Below are 18,132 nucleotides of genomic sequence, written 5' to 3'. Positions count from 1 at the left end.
CTTAGGTTTTCTGAAAGTATGCAGAGTAATTTTTCACACATAACTTCAAAGGTGTGAGGCACCAATTATACTTCAAACTGTATTTATATAAACAAGTAAAATCAGTGCTTTCAAGAGAATGTTAAGCATGCTTTTACTTTTTTCGCAAATGTTAAAAGGGATACTACTTAAAATTTTAAAATGCCAATGGCAACTCTTTTAGTTTTTAAATTTTTTTACGAATAAAGAAGACAATGATGAATGTATGAGCTAAAAAAGTGAGAGAATACCAAACAAACATGGTATCACTATGTATCATATAGTGAACTGTTCTATTGGTTGGCTTACAGAGAATGAATAAAGACCTATAATTACCTGTAATTACAAATTACAGAATTTATTCAGAAACTTCAAATATAAGTAAAATATTTTGAGAACCAAGTAGAAGTAGGTTTTGTTTTGTTTTGTTTTCAAAGATTTATTTGACAGCAAGAGACACAGCGAGAGAGGGAACATAAGCAGGGGGAGGGGGAGAGAGAGAAGCAGGCTCCCTGCTGAGCAGGGAGCCCGATGCGGGGCTTGATCCCAGGACCCTGGGATCACGACCCGAGCCGAAGGCAGACACTTAATGACTGAGCCACCCAGGCGCCCCTAGAAGTAGGTTTTTAAAAAAGATTTATTTTTGAGAGAGAGCGAGAGCACAGGTCTGAGTGCAGGGGGGAGGGGCAGAAGGAGAGGGAGAGAGTCCCAAGCAGACTCTGTGCTGAGCCTAATCTGATCACATGACCCCGAGATCACGACCTGAGCTGAAACTGAGAGTCGGATGCTTAACCGACTGCCTCACCCAGGCACCCCAGAAGTAGTTTTTGCATGGCCAAAGTCACACAGTTTATTTAAGAGAGAATCTTCCTATCTCCCTATTTACTCCCTATACGTCCTGTTTTAGATAATTCTAATGAGCTGGGCAAATAGTTCCTTGGCCCATAGCAGATCAGGAGCAGCAAATTAAAAGGGAGAGAAGAGAAATGACTAGAGGCACAACAATGATCTAACCTCTGAAAGAACATACACAAGTACTCAAAATGCAGAGCCATCAGGGGAAATTTATGGCAGAGCAAAGAGCCACAAATACTTCAATAGCATAAATGATGCTTTTTAAAAAAAATTTTATTTATTTATTTGACAGAGAGACACAGCAAGAGAGGGAACACAACAAGCAGGGGGAGTGGGAGAGGGAGAAGCAGACTCCCCGCTGAGCAGGGAGTCCAACGCAGGGCTCGATCCCAGGACCCTGGGATCATGACCCGAGCCGAAGGCAGATGCTTAACAACTGAGCCACCCAGGCACCCCACAAATGACACTTAGTGGTAATCTGAGCCATCATTAAAAGTTGAATTATGCTAAGTATATTTTGTTGCAGAAGCCAAGGGAACAGTAACATAGTTTAGAAAGTCTACCTGGTCAAACTGATTACAAAAATTAATAAAAAAGTTTGAGAGCTTAAAGCAACTTTAGCACTAAAAGCGCTTAAGTCAAAAATTTTGAGGGGCGCCTGGCTGGCTCAGTTGGTAGATTGTGTGACTCTTGATCTTGGGGTTGTAAGTTCGAGCCCCATGCTAGATGTAGAGATTACTTAAATAAATAAAATTTTAAAAATTTTAAATTTTAAAAAATAAAAAATGTTTTCTGTCATTATTCTATAGGTCTTTATTTATTCTCTGTAAGCTAACCAACGAAACACTTCACTATATCAGTCCTACGAAAATGAAAGTAGACAGTAAAATACAGAGAATAGTGAGAAACGAAGGAGAGCCTCAAACATAACTTGAAAAACAGCGTGACAGAAAAACATATGGATAGACTATCCATTCGCTTTAATTCATGTGCTTCAGAGTGTTAGGTTAATCTAGAGCATACTGAGGCATTAGTTTAGCAAGCCCTCCACCAGCCTCCAGGGCTATTTGGGTGGGTCTAGTTTCTTAAGAAGCAAGCTATTAGAAACTTGACAGGTAACCTGCTCTTCCTTTCCACCCCATCCCAAATCTACCACTCAATTATGTTCTTATCTTGGAAATTACAAAATGTGAAGATCAAAGGAGAAAAAGAAAAAGAAAATCAACCTTAGGGATAAAAGGTATCCATGCCATAAAGATGATTATCATAGTCTATGTGGGCATGCCTGTGTGTGTGTGTGTGTGTGTGTGTGTGTGTGAGAAAGACAGAGAGAGAGAGAGAGAGAGAGAGAGAGAGAATGATACAAAGAGAACAGACATTGACAAGTAGGTCAGTCAACTTCTTACCTGGTTAAGGTCCGTCGGGAATCAAACTCTAAAGGTGTAGATGATGTAGACCCTGAAGGTGCTGGAGGTTGCAAAGCAGAGAATCTGTTTAAACTGGAAGCACTTGACCGTAAGGCATCTATAGGTGTTGAGGATTGAGGGAAAAAAAAAAATACAAATTGCATGATAAAAATGCAGCTGCCTTTTTTTTTTTTAAGATTTTATTTATTTATTTGAGAGAGAGCATGAGTGGTGGGGAGGAGCAGAGAGGGAGAGGGAGTAGCAGACTCCCGGATGAGCAGAACCTCGGGATCATGACCTGAGCCAAAGGCAGACGCTTAACCGACTGAGCCACCCAGGCATCCCTCAAATGCAGCTTCTAAGTCATCTGCCTCCCTTGGGAGAAAGGTGGATTGTTGGAGACTAGGTATTCCTAACAAGCCTAACAAGGTTATGTCAATCTCCTGGTCCATAGACCATACTCAGAAGCATAATGTTAGAAGGAATTTGTCTGTCTGAGGGATGGGGTAACTGGGTGATGGGCATTAAGGAGGGCACTTGATGTAATGAGCACTGGTTATTATATGCAACTAATGAATCACTAAACTCAACCTCTGAAACTAATAATACACTACATGTTAATTAAATAAGAATAAAAAAGAAGGAATTAGCCTGCAAAAAACCCCCAAAACTTAGAAATCTTTGTTCACTACAACCATTTGCTGCTTTAAAAACATAATAAATTATCCTAGGTAGGGAAGGGGGTGGGAATGGTAGACAGGGAAGGAGACAGCCAAGCAAAAATAAAACACAATACTACACTTACAAAAGCTAATATAAATCCTATGTATTTATATGTAAAATTTGCATGTGGGCTTAAGTGAATAACAAATTTTTTTAAGGATTTGTTTTTTTAATTTATTTGTCAGCGAGAGAGAGAGAGCACAAGCAGGGGGAGCGGCAGGCAGAGGGAGAAGCAGGCTCCCTGCTCAGCTGATCTGGGACTTGATTCCAGGACCCTGGGATCATGACCTGAGCTGAAGGCAGACACTTAACTGACTGAGCCACCCAGGCATCCCAATAACACAATTTTTTAAAATTTAAAGAATCAAAGATCAAAATTACTTAGTACAAGGGAAATATGGAAAAGGGTTAACACTGAAGTTTTTTACTTTCCTTTGGACTTCCTTGGCTTTTTAAAAAGATGTGTTTGTGATGATCTAAACATTTGAGTCCTAAGGTAAAATCTCTCAAAATCTTTTTTTTTTTTAAAGATTTTATTTATTTGACAGAGAGAGACACAGTGAGAGAAGGAACACAAGCAGAGGGAGTGGGAGAGGGAGAAGCAAGCTTCCCGCCGAGCAGGGAGCCCGATGTGAGACTCGATCCCAGGACCCTGGGACCATGACCTGAGCCCTAAGGCAGACATTTAACGACTGAGCCACCCAGGTGCCCCCAAATCTGACTTTTGATAAATATTTTGAAAAATATTTCACTCTAGTTCTTTTACAACTCCCTTTTACAATTCTTTTTTTTTTTTTTTTAAGATTTTATTTATTTATTTGAGAGAGAGGGAATGAGAGACAGAGAGCATGAGAGGGAGGAGGGTCAGAGGGAGAAGCAGACTCCCTGCCGAGCAGGGAGCCCGATGCGGGACTCGATCCCGGGACTCCAGGATCATGACCTGAGCTGAAGGCAGTCGCTTAACCAACTGAGCCACCCAGGCGCCCCTACAATTCTTTTTCTTAGCAAAATGAGTTTTCTTTTTCATTTGGGGTACTAGTAATTTCTCTAATTATACTGAGTTTGTGAGTATCAACTTTAACAAGGGAACCTAAGAGATTAAAGTTTTAAACAGCCTAACTGAACTAAAAAAACTGTAAATATTTAAAATACCTAAGGATCCATAGTGAGAGGGAGACCAGTAAGTTTGGGCACGATTCATCTATAGATCTTTTCCTAAAACCATTATTAAATGATTGTGGGAATGTGCTATAAGATGAATACTGACAGACCACACCCAGGTTCCCGAGAAGGGACACTTCATACTTACCAGTCTCACTTGCCTTTGCTCCACCACTGCTGCCCTTTCCCCAACTGCCCAGCTGTGCTTTAGGTACCAGCTGAATTTTCTCATCAATTGTGGGCTGTAATATAAGTGACCACAAACCAATTATAGGAAACATTCGAGAACAGTTTATCTTCTTTTTCCATAAAGATTTATTTATTTTAGAGAGAGACAGTGAGCATGCATGCGAGTGGCGGGGAGAGGCAGAGGGAGAAGGAAAGAGAGAATCTCAAGTGAACTCCCCACTGAGCACAGAGCCCAATGCTGGGCTCGATCTCATGACCCTGAAATCATGACCTGAGTTGAATTCAAGAGTCAGCTGCTCAACCGACTCAGCCACCCAGGTGTCCCTAGAATGGTTTATCTTCTTTTCCCCTTCAGTGCAGTGAAAACCAACTTGGGCAAAAAAAAAGTCCTTGGAATGCCAATTTAAGAAATACAAACTGGAGCTGTTCACATTCACATGGGATTCTGGTGGACCCTTAATTACTTTCCTGGAATCCAGCTTCCACAAAACAGTTTGGAACCACTGGTCTGGAGAATGCGTTCAGGTCCTCTAAGATGGTACACCATTTGACTAAATGTAAGCAATTTCTAGTAATTCCTCCTGTCTAGTAATGCCCAGTGAATATATAAATTTTGTATACTACAAAATTAACTCATTAATCTCTTCACATTACTGTTAGAAAACAGGTCAGATGGCACAAAGGGAGTTCATATTTCAGCAAAGCCTAATACGTGGGTGATAAGGATGGAGAAGTGGAATGGCAGTATTCAATAAAAGGGAGTAAGAAAAAAGTGAATATAGGATATTAGACAGGAAGTTAAGATGCCTCTCTAAGGTTTAATCCCCCAAACACAACTTTAGCAAAAGTGAATAGAATTAGAATGTAATACTAATTAGAAAACACATACCACAGTAAGCTGCAATGCAGTTCTTTGTAGTAAAAGTGTTCATAAATTCCAATAGTGCTGCCTTGCTCTACCACATGCTGTCACACAAATCTCTCCCAGTTAACAATGCATTTGTTTAAAGGTTTTGAACTTTTTCTAGAGTATTTAAGTAGAGTACCTATAGTGTAACTACCTCAATATACACAAAATTTATTTTAAAAGAGTTTACAAGCTTGAAAAATTTAATAATGTTGTAGTTTTAATACCAAAATTATTCTTTTTTATAGCATCCATGCATGGAAACAATATTTAAAAACACAAATATTATTTTCAAAGATGTTGGGGTTGATGTTGGAGGGATTCTCTTAACATAAGATTTTTGTTAAAACAGTCTCTTGCTAGAAACAGAAGCGGATGGGAATCAAGCTGTATTCAGCAATGGAATCCCTGCAATGAGACATAAATAACTAGAAGAATGTACCAGAATCTTAGAGAACAGGATCCTTGCTAATTAAAATCAAGAGCAATCTAGAGATGGAATGTTCTATCCTGAAGCAATACTTTGACATGAAGATGAAAATGACATAGCCCATCTTCTTCCAGTTTTCTCAGTCTTTCTTTCTGTCAGTTCTCTTCTTTCATTTGATGTTTCCACATTAGCTTTAGATTGCTATTAGTATCCTACTGGTAGGCTGCCAATTTTCAGAACTATGGAAAGTGTATTGCACAGGAAGGATCAAACTAGACTTCCAAATGATTTCTAAAACCCACTGGGCTGTAGAAGCTTCCACTTCTACAAAAGGTAATGCCACTTTCTCTATGTTCTCCAAGGTTCTTCACCTGACTTACAGTGATCAACTTCTGCTGAAAACATCTGCTAAGAGAAACCTATTTCCTCTTACCGCCCATGGATTCTCAAGAGAGAAGAAGGCAGAACATATTAAATCTTCATCACAGAATGATTTCTAGTAGTAGGTCTTCTGTGCTTTCTTTTAGGCTTTGGATATGGCAAACCATTATATTCCTTTCAAGTAAGGCTTAAACAGATAGTTGCTTCTTCCCCAGAGCTAAGGATACATTGTATAAAGCTTATAATTTATAGCTTCTTTAGTATCATTATCATCATCTCTCTTATAGTAAGCATCTTTTAACTTGAGGAATTAAACTTGTCCCTTCCACCTTAGTAAACCCTCCAAGAAATGAGAAGAACACCAGGACAAGTAGTAAGAACACACGGATCAATACTGACTTGTAGAAAATCTGCATTAAAAAAAACACTCCCCAATAAAATCTGCAGTATGGCTGTTTTATATGAACAAGAAATAATTTTGAGAGTCACGTTCTCAGGCTGTTATAAGTTGTGTTTTAAATGTCATACTCACCTTAGTGATTTTAAGGAATTTTGAGGGGTCTAGTACCCGACTATTCTTGGCCCCTTGTACAGTGTTCCATCCACCTTCATCCACTCTCTGGACGCCTGCAGGGAGAAAAGAGTGAACCAGTCTCTCATCTACCTCAAGTCAGTTTGACAGTGAAAGAGTGAGCAGTATTTTCAACTGAGCAGCTCCAATGAAAATCAAGGAAAAGGACAAAAGAGATTGTTAAAGCACTGCTGACAATCTCTTTAACATCCAGGACGAAATGAAGATATCAGGTAGAAATACCTGAGAGCCGACCTAGGAGAAAGTAACTGATACAAGAGATTCAGTGCTAGACACACAAGGGCCAAATCTAGTGTTTAGAGTGCATGATTAGAACACTTCAGGAGAAATCAGATGGAAATTATTTATTACAAAGTTTATTTCACTTAATAGTGTCAAATGACACAGTACACTTGGCTCATTTCCCCAAAACCTGCTTCTCCAAACCATCAGCTGCTCAGGCAGAAACCCCTGATTCCTATTTCTCTCACACTTGGCAGCAAATCTTGTCAGTTCAACCTTTACAATATATTCAGCATCTAGCTTCTTCTTATTACTACCAACACTACCATTTTGGTTTTCACCAGCAACACTTGGTCGATTAGTATAAAAACATCTTCACTAGCTCCACTGCTTCCACCCTCAACTGTCTGTATCATGGCGGTCAGCATGACCCTAATTAAGTGTAAGTCAGGTCCTGTCACTTCTCTACTCAAAACACTCCTGTTAATCTCTCCATCTCACTCAGACAAAAAAACTGTATTACTTCTAAATGGCCTACAAGCTCTGAGTAATCCAGCCTCCTGCCTCTCAAATCCCATCTTCCACTACTCTCTCCCTATGCTCTTTGCTTTAGCCACACTGGCCTCTTTGCGGTTCCCTGAAAATGCTACCTCAGAGCTTTTTACTTACTATTCCTTTTGCCTAAAAACCTTTCCCCAGATATCCATGTGGCTTAATTCCTTCATACTTCCTTCAGGTTTTCACTCAAATTCCAACTTTAACAGGCACCCCAACCACCCTATTTAAACTTGCACCTTTACCCACCAAGCCTGGCACCACCCCCACTTCCTCCCTCTCTGTTTTATCTTTTTCTCTAGAATAAAATGATCTGACAAAATCACATATTTTATTTGAGCGTTTGTTGTCTATCCCCCTGATACTCTGTAAGCTGCACGAAGGAAGGGATTTTGTCTCTCCTGTTAAGTGATGGGCACTTAATATTTGTTGAATGTAAGACCACCAAACTGTCTATCCAAAAGCTTTTCTGATCCTCATATACGTGATTTTCTTTGTGCTGACATTACTGATCATGAACAAACTTGTTTCTTGTTCGTTTCTTATATCCTAGTACTCCTTCCTCTCCAGTTGTTCTTTATCTGTTACTTTTCCAAGAGTTGTTTTCTTCCTTTAGTCATCTGTGGACATCTTTCCATGGATTGGGCTTTCAATCTAGTTCAATAATAAATAAAAGTCATTATGTGAAAGGCACTCTGCTAGGTTCTATGGTGAGGAAGGTGAGAAGTGTGGTGTCCCATGAAACTTAAAAGTACACTTTCTTCCATGGAGGATTCATCTCTTGTAACTTCACTATGAGCTCTACTGTCTGTGATAAATAATAGTTAATGGTTGTTGAGTATTTACTATGTGCCATTTGCTATGCTGAACACTTTACATATTATGCCTCACTTCATCCTCACACAAATCCTATGAAGGAGGGCAGAAATTCAAACCCAAACAGTTTGACTCCAGAGTCTATGCTCTCAACCATTACACTTACATGACCCAGTAACTAGCGTGCTCACATAACAGCACAGTGGACAAATGAGTGCTCCTATCTGGATGCCCTCCTGCCATCCCAAAATAAACAGGCTTATGAGAAGAATGATCATTTCCCTTCTGAAAAAGTTTCCTCTTCCAATGTTCTTAAACTTAGTCAATGAATTTCCTATTTTCTCCAGTGTAAAATGCCTTCTATTTCACCTTTCACATTTTCCCCATTTCTTTCTTTTATAATTATTGTTACCAGGATTTCAGCAACGAAACATTTCTGAGTTCAGTGTACCCCTTTGATTCGTGTAAAAAGCAACAGATTTGTTTTATTTACATACCACTAGCATGATATTATCCCTTTGTTCAAAAATTTATGATGGCTCCTTAATGTCTACCGTGTACAAAGTCAAAAGTTCTTAATTGGCTTCATTCTTCCAAACATTTTCCCACTGATTCTGAACACTTCAATTTTGCTCCAATCAGGCTTGTCTATGCCTCTTTCCAATATATGTTTATTTTAATTTCATGACTAAAATTACTCCTTTCCTTCCAAATATTTAGCATCCACCAGGACCCAGTTCAAGGGTGCCTTCCTCAAATAAAGATCTCTTCTAGCTTTCTTCTTCTCCTCTGAGTTTTAACAATCTTAATTGAGAATACATTTCATAATTGGTATTATCTTCTACTTGACAAATGTTCCCTTTATTAGTTTTGCCTTTCCAGATAAACTGTAAGCTTTCAGAGAAAAGGAACTATATCTTCCACTTCTTTTTATATCCCTCCCAATTCTGAGTATACAGAAGATGCTCAATAAAGTCTTGTTGTCAAGAAACCATGTTGAGTCCTGCATTCTTGGCTTTTACTCAAAAAACCAGTCTCCAGGTAAAACTGCTTCACTTACCAATTACCACTCTGTTCTTTGGTTTATTCTTTCTGATGTCATTTCATATCTAAATATAGAATTCTTGAACATCTGTCCTTCATCTCCCTAGTTTTCCTAACATCCCAGTGGACTCCACCCCTCACCTGTTCTTCTCTTCTCTTTGGTCATGAGCTGCTGGACCTTCCTTTGCTCTTCTTGTTCTTCTATTTTAGCCTCTTTGTGAATCTGTTCAATAGTTTTAGGCCCTTGATCTGCTCTTCGAGATACCCAATTGCACTACAAAAGAAGAAAATAACATTATCAGCTAGAAAACAAAAAACGAACATAACAAAATTTTGAAAATTTATTTTATACTTCTCACTGCTGGAAAAGTGTAAAATATATTTAAAATATGTACTACAGTACTTTTTTCATCTGTCTTACAGATGGCACCATGTGCAGTTTCGGATTAGAGACAAAGAATTAGTCTTGGGGCGCCTGAGTGGCTCAGTTGGTTAAGCATCAGACACTTGATTTCGGCTTGGGTCACGATCTCAGGTTAAGATTGAGCCCCACATCAGTCTCTGTGCTCAGCGGGGAGTCTGCTTGAGATTCTCTTTCCCTCTCCCTGTGCCCCTTATCCCCATGTGCCCTCTCTCTCAAATAAATCTTTAAAAAAATTTAAATTTGTCTCAATCAACCTTGAACTACTGTATACTGAGTATTCCAACAGCCAATGAATAAAAAGAGTGAAAGACTGATCCAAATGTATTTTTAAAAAATCAACTTGTGGGGGTGCCTGGGTGGCTCAGTTGGTTAAGCAACTGCCTTCAGCTCAGGTCATGATCCTGGAGTCCTGGGATCGAGTCCCGCGTCAGGCTCCCTGCTCGGCAGGGAGTCTGCTTCTCCCTCTGACCCTCCCCCCTCTCATGTGCTCTCTCTCTTTCAAATAAATAAATAAAATCTTTAAAAAAAAAATCATCTTGTGTATTTGTGAGGAGGAGCCAGGATAGGAATCAAGAAAGCTCAGAATTCTTTGGCCTTGTCTTAATCTGGGTTATTGGTACCCTAATTCATATCACATTCCATGGGGGCTCTAAATCGAGAATGACTAGCATTTTTCTTCCTCCCATATCATGGCTCTGATATCCTGCACAAAGTGCCACCTCTCTACCCTTTGGTTATCCTATTAAGGACAAGACAAGTTGTCTCATTACAATTATACTTCTCCACTTCCTTCCCAGCCATAATCCCAACATCTGATAGAAGTACAAGTAATTGAGGGCACGGGCGAAGAAGTTTTTTACATTTATTTACATTTGCTAGAGGCAAGGATGGCAAATAGGTTCAAATCAGCACACAAATTCTGATCACCTGGTAGGGGCTTTGGTAATAAGAAGAATAGTGAGGTGGAGATAAAGATAAAGAACCATCACCAGTGCTATGTAGTCTGGCTACAGGGCAGGGAAGAGCTAGGACCTGCATTCTTTCTCTAGTTTAGGGTCAGCTGTAGTAAGTAAGAAGAGAGAAAAGAGGTGGCAGTAGTAAACCCTGCACCTGTTATGAGAAATGAGAAGCAGCAGCAGCAGAACAGGAGGATATACAGGAAAAACAACAGAGAAGAAACACCATCTCCTATGAGCTGGGCACATTACATAATCACCTCACTGCAGCTTTGTAACACACGTTCAAGGTAGGCAATATCCTCATTTTAGAGAATAAATATGTAAGGCTCAGGCAAGTTAATTTTTTTTTTTTTTAAGATTTTATTTATTTATTTGACAGAGAGAGAGACAGTGAGAGAGGGAACACAAGCAGGGGGAGAGGGAGAGGGAGAAGCAGACTCCCAGCTGAGCAGGGAGCCTGATGCGGGGCTCGATCCCAGGACCCTGGGACCACGACCTGAGCCGAAGTCAGATGCTCAATGACTGAGCCACCCAGGTGCCCCTCAGGCAAGTTAATTATAATCATTTTGAAGATGAGGACTCCTGATTATTTAGCACCTTAAAACTAAATTTAACTGACCACAGTTTGAATTCAGAATGGCTGATTTAAAAAATGCAATGTGGTTTCATAATTAGCACAGAGAGAAGAAATGTAAGAGGCACGTATATATGCTTTGTATCCTTTCACACAGCTCTGTCATGGAAGTGAGTCAATTCAGTTCTGGGAGTCCTTCCTGTAGCATTAAGTTTTTACACATGTACATACTAGGACATCCTCCCCAGTCCAATTCCTCAAAAAAGACTGGAGTAGTTGCCTTACATTTTTCTACTTACCAGCCTTAGGTCTATCACATCCTGAAGCATGAATCGAATCCTAGATGAGGTTTTTCGTTCTTTCACGATTTTCTCCATCTGATTAAAATACTGGTCCATACGTGGCTGCAAGAGACAAAACCATTCAGTATTCCTGGCTGAGGAATTCTAGTGTAATTTTACCATATAAAACTTTTAAATGGCCTAGGAATACAACTTATAGCCAAAAGATAATGAGGTTGAATTTTTTTTTTTTAAGATTTTATTTACTTGACAGAGAGATAGAGCACAAGTAGGCAGAGCGGCAGGCAGAGGCAGAGGGAACAGACTCCCCACTGAGTGGGAAGCCTGACGTGGGACTTGATCCCAGGACCCTGAGTTCATGACCTGAACCGAAGGCAGACGCTTAACGACCGAGCCACCCAGGCGCCTGAGGTTGAATTTTTAATTGAGCATATGATGCCCCCCAAAAAGATTATGTATGCTGAGGGCTCTAGTCATGTGACAGGCAAACAGAATGCAAATGGAAGTGTCAGGCTGCAGACCCTGGAACCTTCCTTAAGAGAGAGGTGGCCATGTCCTCTGCCCCTTTCCAACCTTCTCTGCTGAGAATGTAAGGACAAGGGCTATACCTTGGGGATGACAGAATGTTAAGCTGGAGGAAATGGACTGTTTATCACCTGCGACCACCAAACCAGCCTCAGATTTCTCACCTCTGAACTTTATTTACGTGAGTGAGAAATAAACCTTAATCTTGCATAAACCACCATATTTGGGATTTTTTTGTCACAAACATAATTCCAGCTGATTCAGATGTTATGAAACATTTCTGATATTACTTCTTTGAAGCAGTTCTAATTTTCCTACCCCTTATTTGGAGAGCACCATGTTATGTTTGAGTCATAATATTGTTAATGATTTCTTATATTATAGTTAGATAGCCCTGCGGTTAATTCGAGCATAAACTTAAGAAAACTACTGGGTCTTCGCTTCTGTAACACACTCAGTCCTGGCCCACAGTAGCTATTCTCCTCTTATTTCTGCCGACAATTTGCTATACATAAAAATGACCTGTGAAATGGTCATGCAGAAAAAGGAAAAGGGACAAATAATCTGAACAATTCACAAGGTGGCCTTTATATAACTTGGGACCCTCTTCACTTCTTACCATGATGGAAAGGTGGTAAGGAGCTCAGTGGCCAAACACTGACAATGAAAAGGGCAAAAGAAGACAAAGCAGCAGCCTAGACTGCCGGGGTGAGATGGAACACTCCTATTCATGGTTCTAGTTCTTCTGTGACTGACAGAGGCCATGCTGGCTACTTCTGAGACTGGGGCGCTCACCTTTGCCTTCTCGAAGTCCAGGTCTCTGCCGATGGTGGTGAGCAGGCGGCACAGGCATTCCAGGGACTCCTCATCATGGTTCTTCAGCAGCTTCACCACACAGTCGTGCATGATGGCTTCCGTCAGCATCTTGAGTTTGAAGAGTTCCCCAATAAACTTGATGTTACCAATGGATCTCCGCCGGGCTTTGTCCTTAGCTTCTTCTAGTTCATCATGAAGCCTCGTCCTCTCCTCTGGCTGTTGTATAAGGAAGAGTAATAGGAGCTTGATGAAGACAACTGTACTGCACATGAGATGCTAAGAACATACACTCTGACTCATGGTCTTATCCCGTGTAGGAGTCAGGGATACTCTGAGAATCTGACAGCAACTGTAGACCTACTCCTCAGAAAACTGAACTACACCCAAAACTTTGCATCCATTTCAGGAGATTTCTGGAACTCAGTGACCTCTCTGAAATCTGGGCTCTGAATTCCTGTCTTAGAAGGTTGAGTTGCTCTAACAGGTGGCACTAAAAGGAATAAAGCATTACTCTAAACTTCAATATAACGTCTCCACATGATAAAAGGGCCACAGTCATCTACTGAAGTAGCAGGGATATATAACCAGCTTCATGAAAATTCTGTTTGAGAACACTCAGAGAGCATAAGCACACTGCCTTTCTGTGCAAATACTCACAGCACTGGCAGCCTCGAGTTCTTTCTGCTTCTTCTCAAAGACATCATCATCTGCTTTATCTTTTTCAAACTCCTTCTGGCAGCGGTTCAGTAGCAGCTTCCGGAAATTCACTGTATTACCAGGCTTGTCTGCCATGGGTACTTTCAGCTGCATCCATACAGGAAAATGCAAAAGCATCAAGATTACTTATAACATTCAATGATTCTCTCAAAATACCTATTTTCTTCATTGAACTACAGGTAATGCTGAATGAACTACAGGTAAGCATCTACAAGAGGTACACAATTTAGCTTCAGGCAGTTCATGTTTTAGTGGTAAGAGTTCTACAATTTTATACATAAAAGATATACATTCCTCTCATACAAATGTACTCTATCTTTATGGTTGGTTGTGTCTCTAGCTGACTTTGAAATCCATGTCTTATTATAACAACTACAACTCTGCCCTTATCTAAGACCTTTGTAACTCTACAGGGTTTTACCTTTGTTTTTCTTACTACCATTGTAGGTACTTTGGTTTAAAGGAACAGATAGAAATGACATAAAGCATGGCCATAGGAAAACTGTTGTGGGTGGGATCCTTATTCTAGAAAAAAGCAGTTGGTGGGGAGGACAAATCTGAGGATTTTTCAGATATCTTGTCCTCAGGGGAATGTTATTAACACTGTGATGCTGGTACTTACCATGACTATCAATGCACTATGTTTACTGATTACTTCTTACGTGCCCAAAGAAAATACTAGTTTTCCAAAAGTTCAGTCTAAAAAATGGCCACCTAAGAAAAATTCTTTTGATACACGGGAAGACCCAGACTGGAGGGGGTAGACCATGTGGAGGCAAGATGCTTACAAGGTTTCCGTTCGAGTCTCAGAACTGCTTTCTAGTAACAGCAATAGCTCGTATCTTCAAGGTTATGTGTAACCAAACAAAGAGACATAAGAAAGTGGACTGCTGCACTGATTGACTAAAATTAACCATTTTACAGATGCAATCCCCCTAAGCACCATTTTGAACAGCTACTGTGTAACACAGCAAAATGGTTTTTCTGGAATCACAAAGTGGCTCCCAAAGTTCTGAAATGCATGGTCTTTGCCCTAGGTTTAATGGGACAACTTGGTAAAAAATAGAACGCAATGTATTTACACTCACAAAAGAGTTAATGTTATCAACCAGAATGACTTGGACAGCTGCTGACTAAGGTTGCATGGCTAGAGAAACTTCTTGAAAACTGAGGACTATGATGCTATATATACTGGATTTGTGCTAGAACTGATGGACACCCTCTCCAACTGATTCCCTACGACACATGAAAGACCATTTAACAGTCCAGTTTTCTTGTTGTTTTTTCTTTAACATTTCATTTTTAGGTAATTTCTACACCCAACAAGGGGCTCGAACTCACAATCCTGAGATCAAGAGTCGCTCACTCCACTGACTGAGCCAGCTAAGTGCCCCAAAAAGTCCAGTTCTAATCAACCAAGAGAGCAAGTGTTTCATTACACGTTTTCAGCTGGAAATATTAACTCAGGAAGAGGGTAAGATTACCAAGTATTTTTTTCACCAAGCATAAAAAAGCTAACACGTCCTTATCTCCAAAGTCAAGCCAAACAAATTCAAGTGACTACAGATAATTTTATAGTCAGGCCTACTCCATGATTGCACAGGAAGGCAGGCATTTAAATCAGCCTTCAAGAAAAGAAATGCTCATGAAAGCAAAGGCTTTCCAAAGGAAAAGCCAAAAGTGGACTCTATTTAGGACCCAGAACATACAACAACAGACTACAAAAGAGAACTAGAAAGCATATCCATGAGCAAGGTGGTATATAATAGACCAACAACATGGTATTAGGTTCCAGAACAAACTAAAACTCTTAAAAATCAGCGGAAAAAAAAAAACCCAGAAGTTGTTTCCAATTTGCTGCTTTACAGGATCACAAGTAAACCAGCCAAAAAGCTCTATCTGGCTTCTTGGCATATTTACCAGCATCATCTACATTAATATTATGGACATAATTCGTTGGACAAAAATCGGCTGAGCCACAATCAGCCCTAAAGAGATGTTTCTTGTATTATGGATTGTAATGTGCAGAAAATGGAAAGAATGTGGACAACAGTATGAAAATCCAAGCCACGCTTTCATAGTGAGAGGGACCAGAATGAAAATGAATCAAAAAGATTAAATAAATAGAACTTAAGACAGTTTGCTTTCAGGAAACAAGCAGAAATGACACAAGGCAAGGGAGACCTTTTCCTACACAAAAGATGTAAAAAGCTATGCCTTTTAGACCTTTTATATAGGGAAGGCTATGTTCAAAGTGTTGGATTAAGGAATGGAAGATAAACTTACTTACTTTTAAACAAAGGCAATTCTTTTAACACAAGTTTCAGTTTCATCCTCCAAAACAAGGGAGACACAATACCCAAGTCTAACCTAGAGTACAGCTTTGAGCATCCAATGAAATAGGTTTAGTGGAAGCACTTTGTAAATTACAGAGAAGAAGGATGGGATATTTGAAACACTGAACAGGGCACCTGGGTGGCTCAGTTGGTTAAGCGACTGCCTTCGGCTCAGGTCATGATCCTGGAGTCCCTGGATTGAGTCCCGCATCGGGCTCCCTGCTCGGCAGGGAGTCTGCTTCTCCCTCTGACCCTCCCCCCTCTCATGTGCTCTCTCTCATTCTCTCTCTCTCAGATAAATAAATAAAATCTTAAAAAAAAAAATAAATAAAATCTCTTTGAAACACTGAACATTGAGCTTCAGTCCCTTCATCTGCAAAAGGAGACATTCCAATGACTGTAGACTGAGGGACATTATAAAATAGCTGTTGAAACAGGAACTAATCCCTGCTCTGCTAGGTGACTTTGGCCAAGTTACTTAGTTTTGCCAAACCTCTATTTCTTTCTAAAATGGGGATGATAACATCTATCTTTTAGGACTATTGGAAATTACATGAGATTAGTTTAAGTAATGCAAATGATAGTGGCTGGCACATCGACAAGAGTCTAATAAACTAATATAGCTATATTTATATACTTAGAGCTGCATTTGACATGTTTATGATTAAAAATTAAGAGTAATCTAAATTGTAATAACATGGGTGTCAAAAAAGCATAGAAGCCAAGTCAGCTCACCAAGCAAGTAGGTAGAAAACCACACAAATGGCAAGAAATATGAATATTTGCTATCCCAAAATAATGATCATGGGAGATTTCACATGTACAAGTCATAAAAAACATGATTATACAGAGGCTTTTTAGATACAATCAAATGGAAATATTAAAACTAAATAATCAGCAGAACGGCCACAGATCTGCAAGTACACATATCTTCAAATGAATGAATGCCTAGCTACACAACCTCCTAAGAACTTGTTTTCGAACATGGTTTTAATGTCCATGGGGATGATTAAGAGGGTGGTGGAAATAGGGAAATAGGCCAGTGAGAACATATTCTCTGAAAATGGTGATGCATGGTAACTTTTTTGTTCTTGAGATGATAAATTCAACAGGGTTATGAATCATTAAGTCAGCCCGTGTTGTCTGCTGGACATTGACTAGTCAGGAGACCCAATGAAACTGTTTTAGTTAGAAAAGACATGATGAGTGGATGTTTTGGTCTGCTAAGGCTGCTATAATAACTACCACAGAATGGTGGCTTAAACAACAGACATTTATTTCTCACAGTCTCTCAGTCCAAGACTAAAGGTATCAGCAGATTTGGTTCTTGGTGGGCACCCTTTTCTTGATTTATAGCTTTCTCCTGTATCCTCAAGTGGTGGACAGGGGAAGCTCTACTGTCTCTTCCTTTTCTTATAAAGGCACTAATCTCTCCATGGAGGCTCTATCCTTACAACCTCATCTAAACCTTACCTTCCCAAGGCCCCACCTACTGATACCAGCAGACTGAGGGTTAGGGCTTCAAAATATGAATTGGGGGTGGGGGACACAAACATATAATCCATAACAATAAACAAGGTAGATGTTTGCAAGTGTGATTATGGATAATAGCAAAAAAAAAGGGGGGAGGGGGATGTGCAACAGTGAGAACTTTAATTTTCATTAAGCAGCAGTCCACAAACGAAACTAAGACATGTGTCTTAAATGGGTTGTCTGAGATGGTTTCTCAGGGAGAAAGGGAGTCAGGGGGAATATTTCAGTAAGGCTGTTCGGTAAGCTAAACACACTGGAGAGAACCTGGCTTTTCGTTTTTACAAAGATGTAAACTAACAGTGTAACATATCACACCGTAAACTAACAGTGCATCTTCTCATTTGGAATGAGACCTGTCCACATACCAGTCACCCAGCAATCTTGGATACGAATGTTGTCAGCATCAGGTACTCATTTTAAGCAAGTGGGCCCGTACTGCTGATATATTTGCGGGTACTGAGGGTAAATCCTTCTTCTCCCTCAAAGGATCAAACTCCCAGAGAATCAGCAAGGGCTGCCAGCTGTGTGTTAATTATGGTAGTCAAATAAGAGACTAGAATATATTGGGGCGCCTGGGTGGCTCAGTCGCTTAAGCAACTGCCTTCGGCTTGGGTCGTGATCTCAGGGTCCTGGGATCGAGCCCCGCA

At 40.0% G+C, this 18,132-nt stretch overlaps 1 protein-coding gene across 14 annotated transcripts in view; it reads right to left on the bottom strand.

Moving 5' to 3' along the window:
- The window catches only part of EIF4G3 (eukaryotic translation initiation factor 4 gamma 3), a 338,415-nt gene that overhangs the window by 36,027 nt on the left and 284,256 nt on the right, over positions 1–18,132 (bottom strand). For 13 of the 14 annotated variants that reach the window (XM_035019573.1, XM_035019576.1, XM_035019574.1 and 10 more), the window contains 7 exons: positions 13,557–13,703; positions 12,879–13,115; positions 11,556–11,660; positions 9,441–9,573; positions 6,603–6,697; positions 4,312–4,405; positions 2,280–2,397 (listed from right to left, as the gene is read on the bottom strand). In XM_035019573.1, coding sequence (XP_034875464.1) covers positions 2,280–2,397; positions 4,312–4,405; positions 6,603–6,697; positions 9,441–9,573; positions 11,556–11,660; positions 12,879–13,115; positions 13,557–13,703 — 929 coding nt within the window. Of the gene's footprint in view, positions 1–2,279; positions 2,398–4,311; positions 4,406–6,602; positions 6,698–9,440; positions 9,574–11,555; positions 11,661–12,878; positions 13,116–13,556; positions 13,704–18,132 lie in introns of those variants that run through there. The other variant, XM_035019586.1, reaches the window with a different exon arrangement.

Source organism: Mirounga leonina, unplaced genomic scaffold (genome assembly GCF_011800145.1).
Source record: "Mirounga leonina isolate KUSES-001 unplaced genomic scaffold, KU_Mleo_1.0 Mir_173, whole genome shotgun sequence".
Taxonomy (NCBI): Eukaryota; Metazoa; Chordata; class Mammalia; order Carnivora; family Phocidae; genus Mirounga; species Mirounga leonina.
Note: the sequence above shows the minus strand (reverse complement) of the source record. Positions and strands in the feature narration are given on the sequence as shown.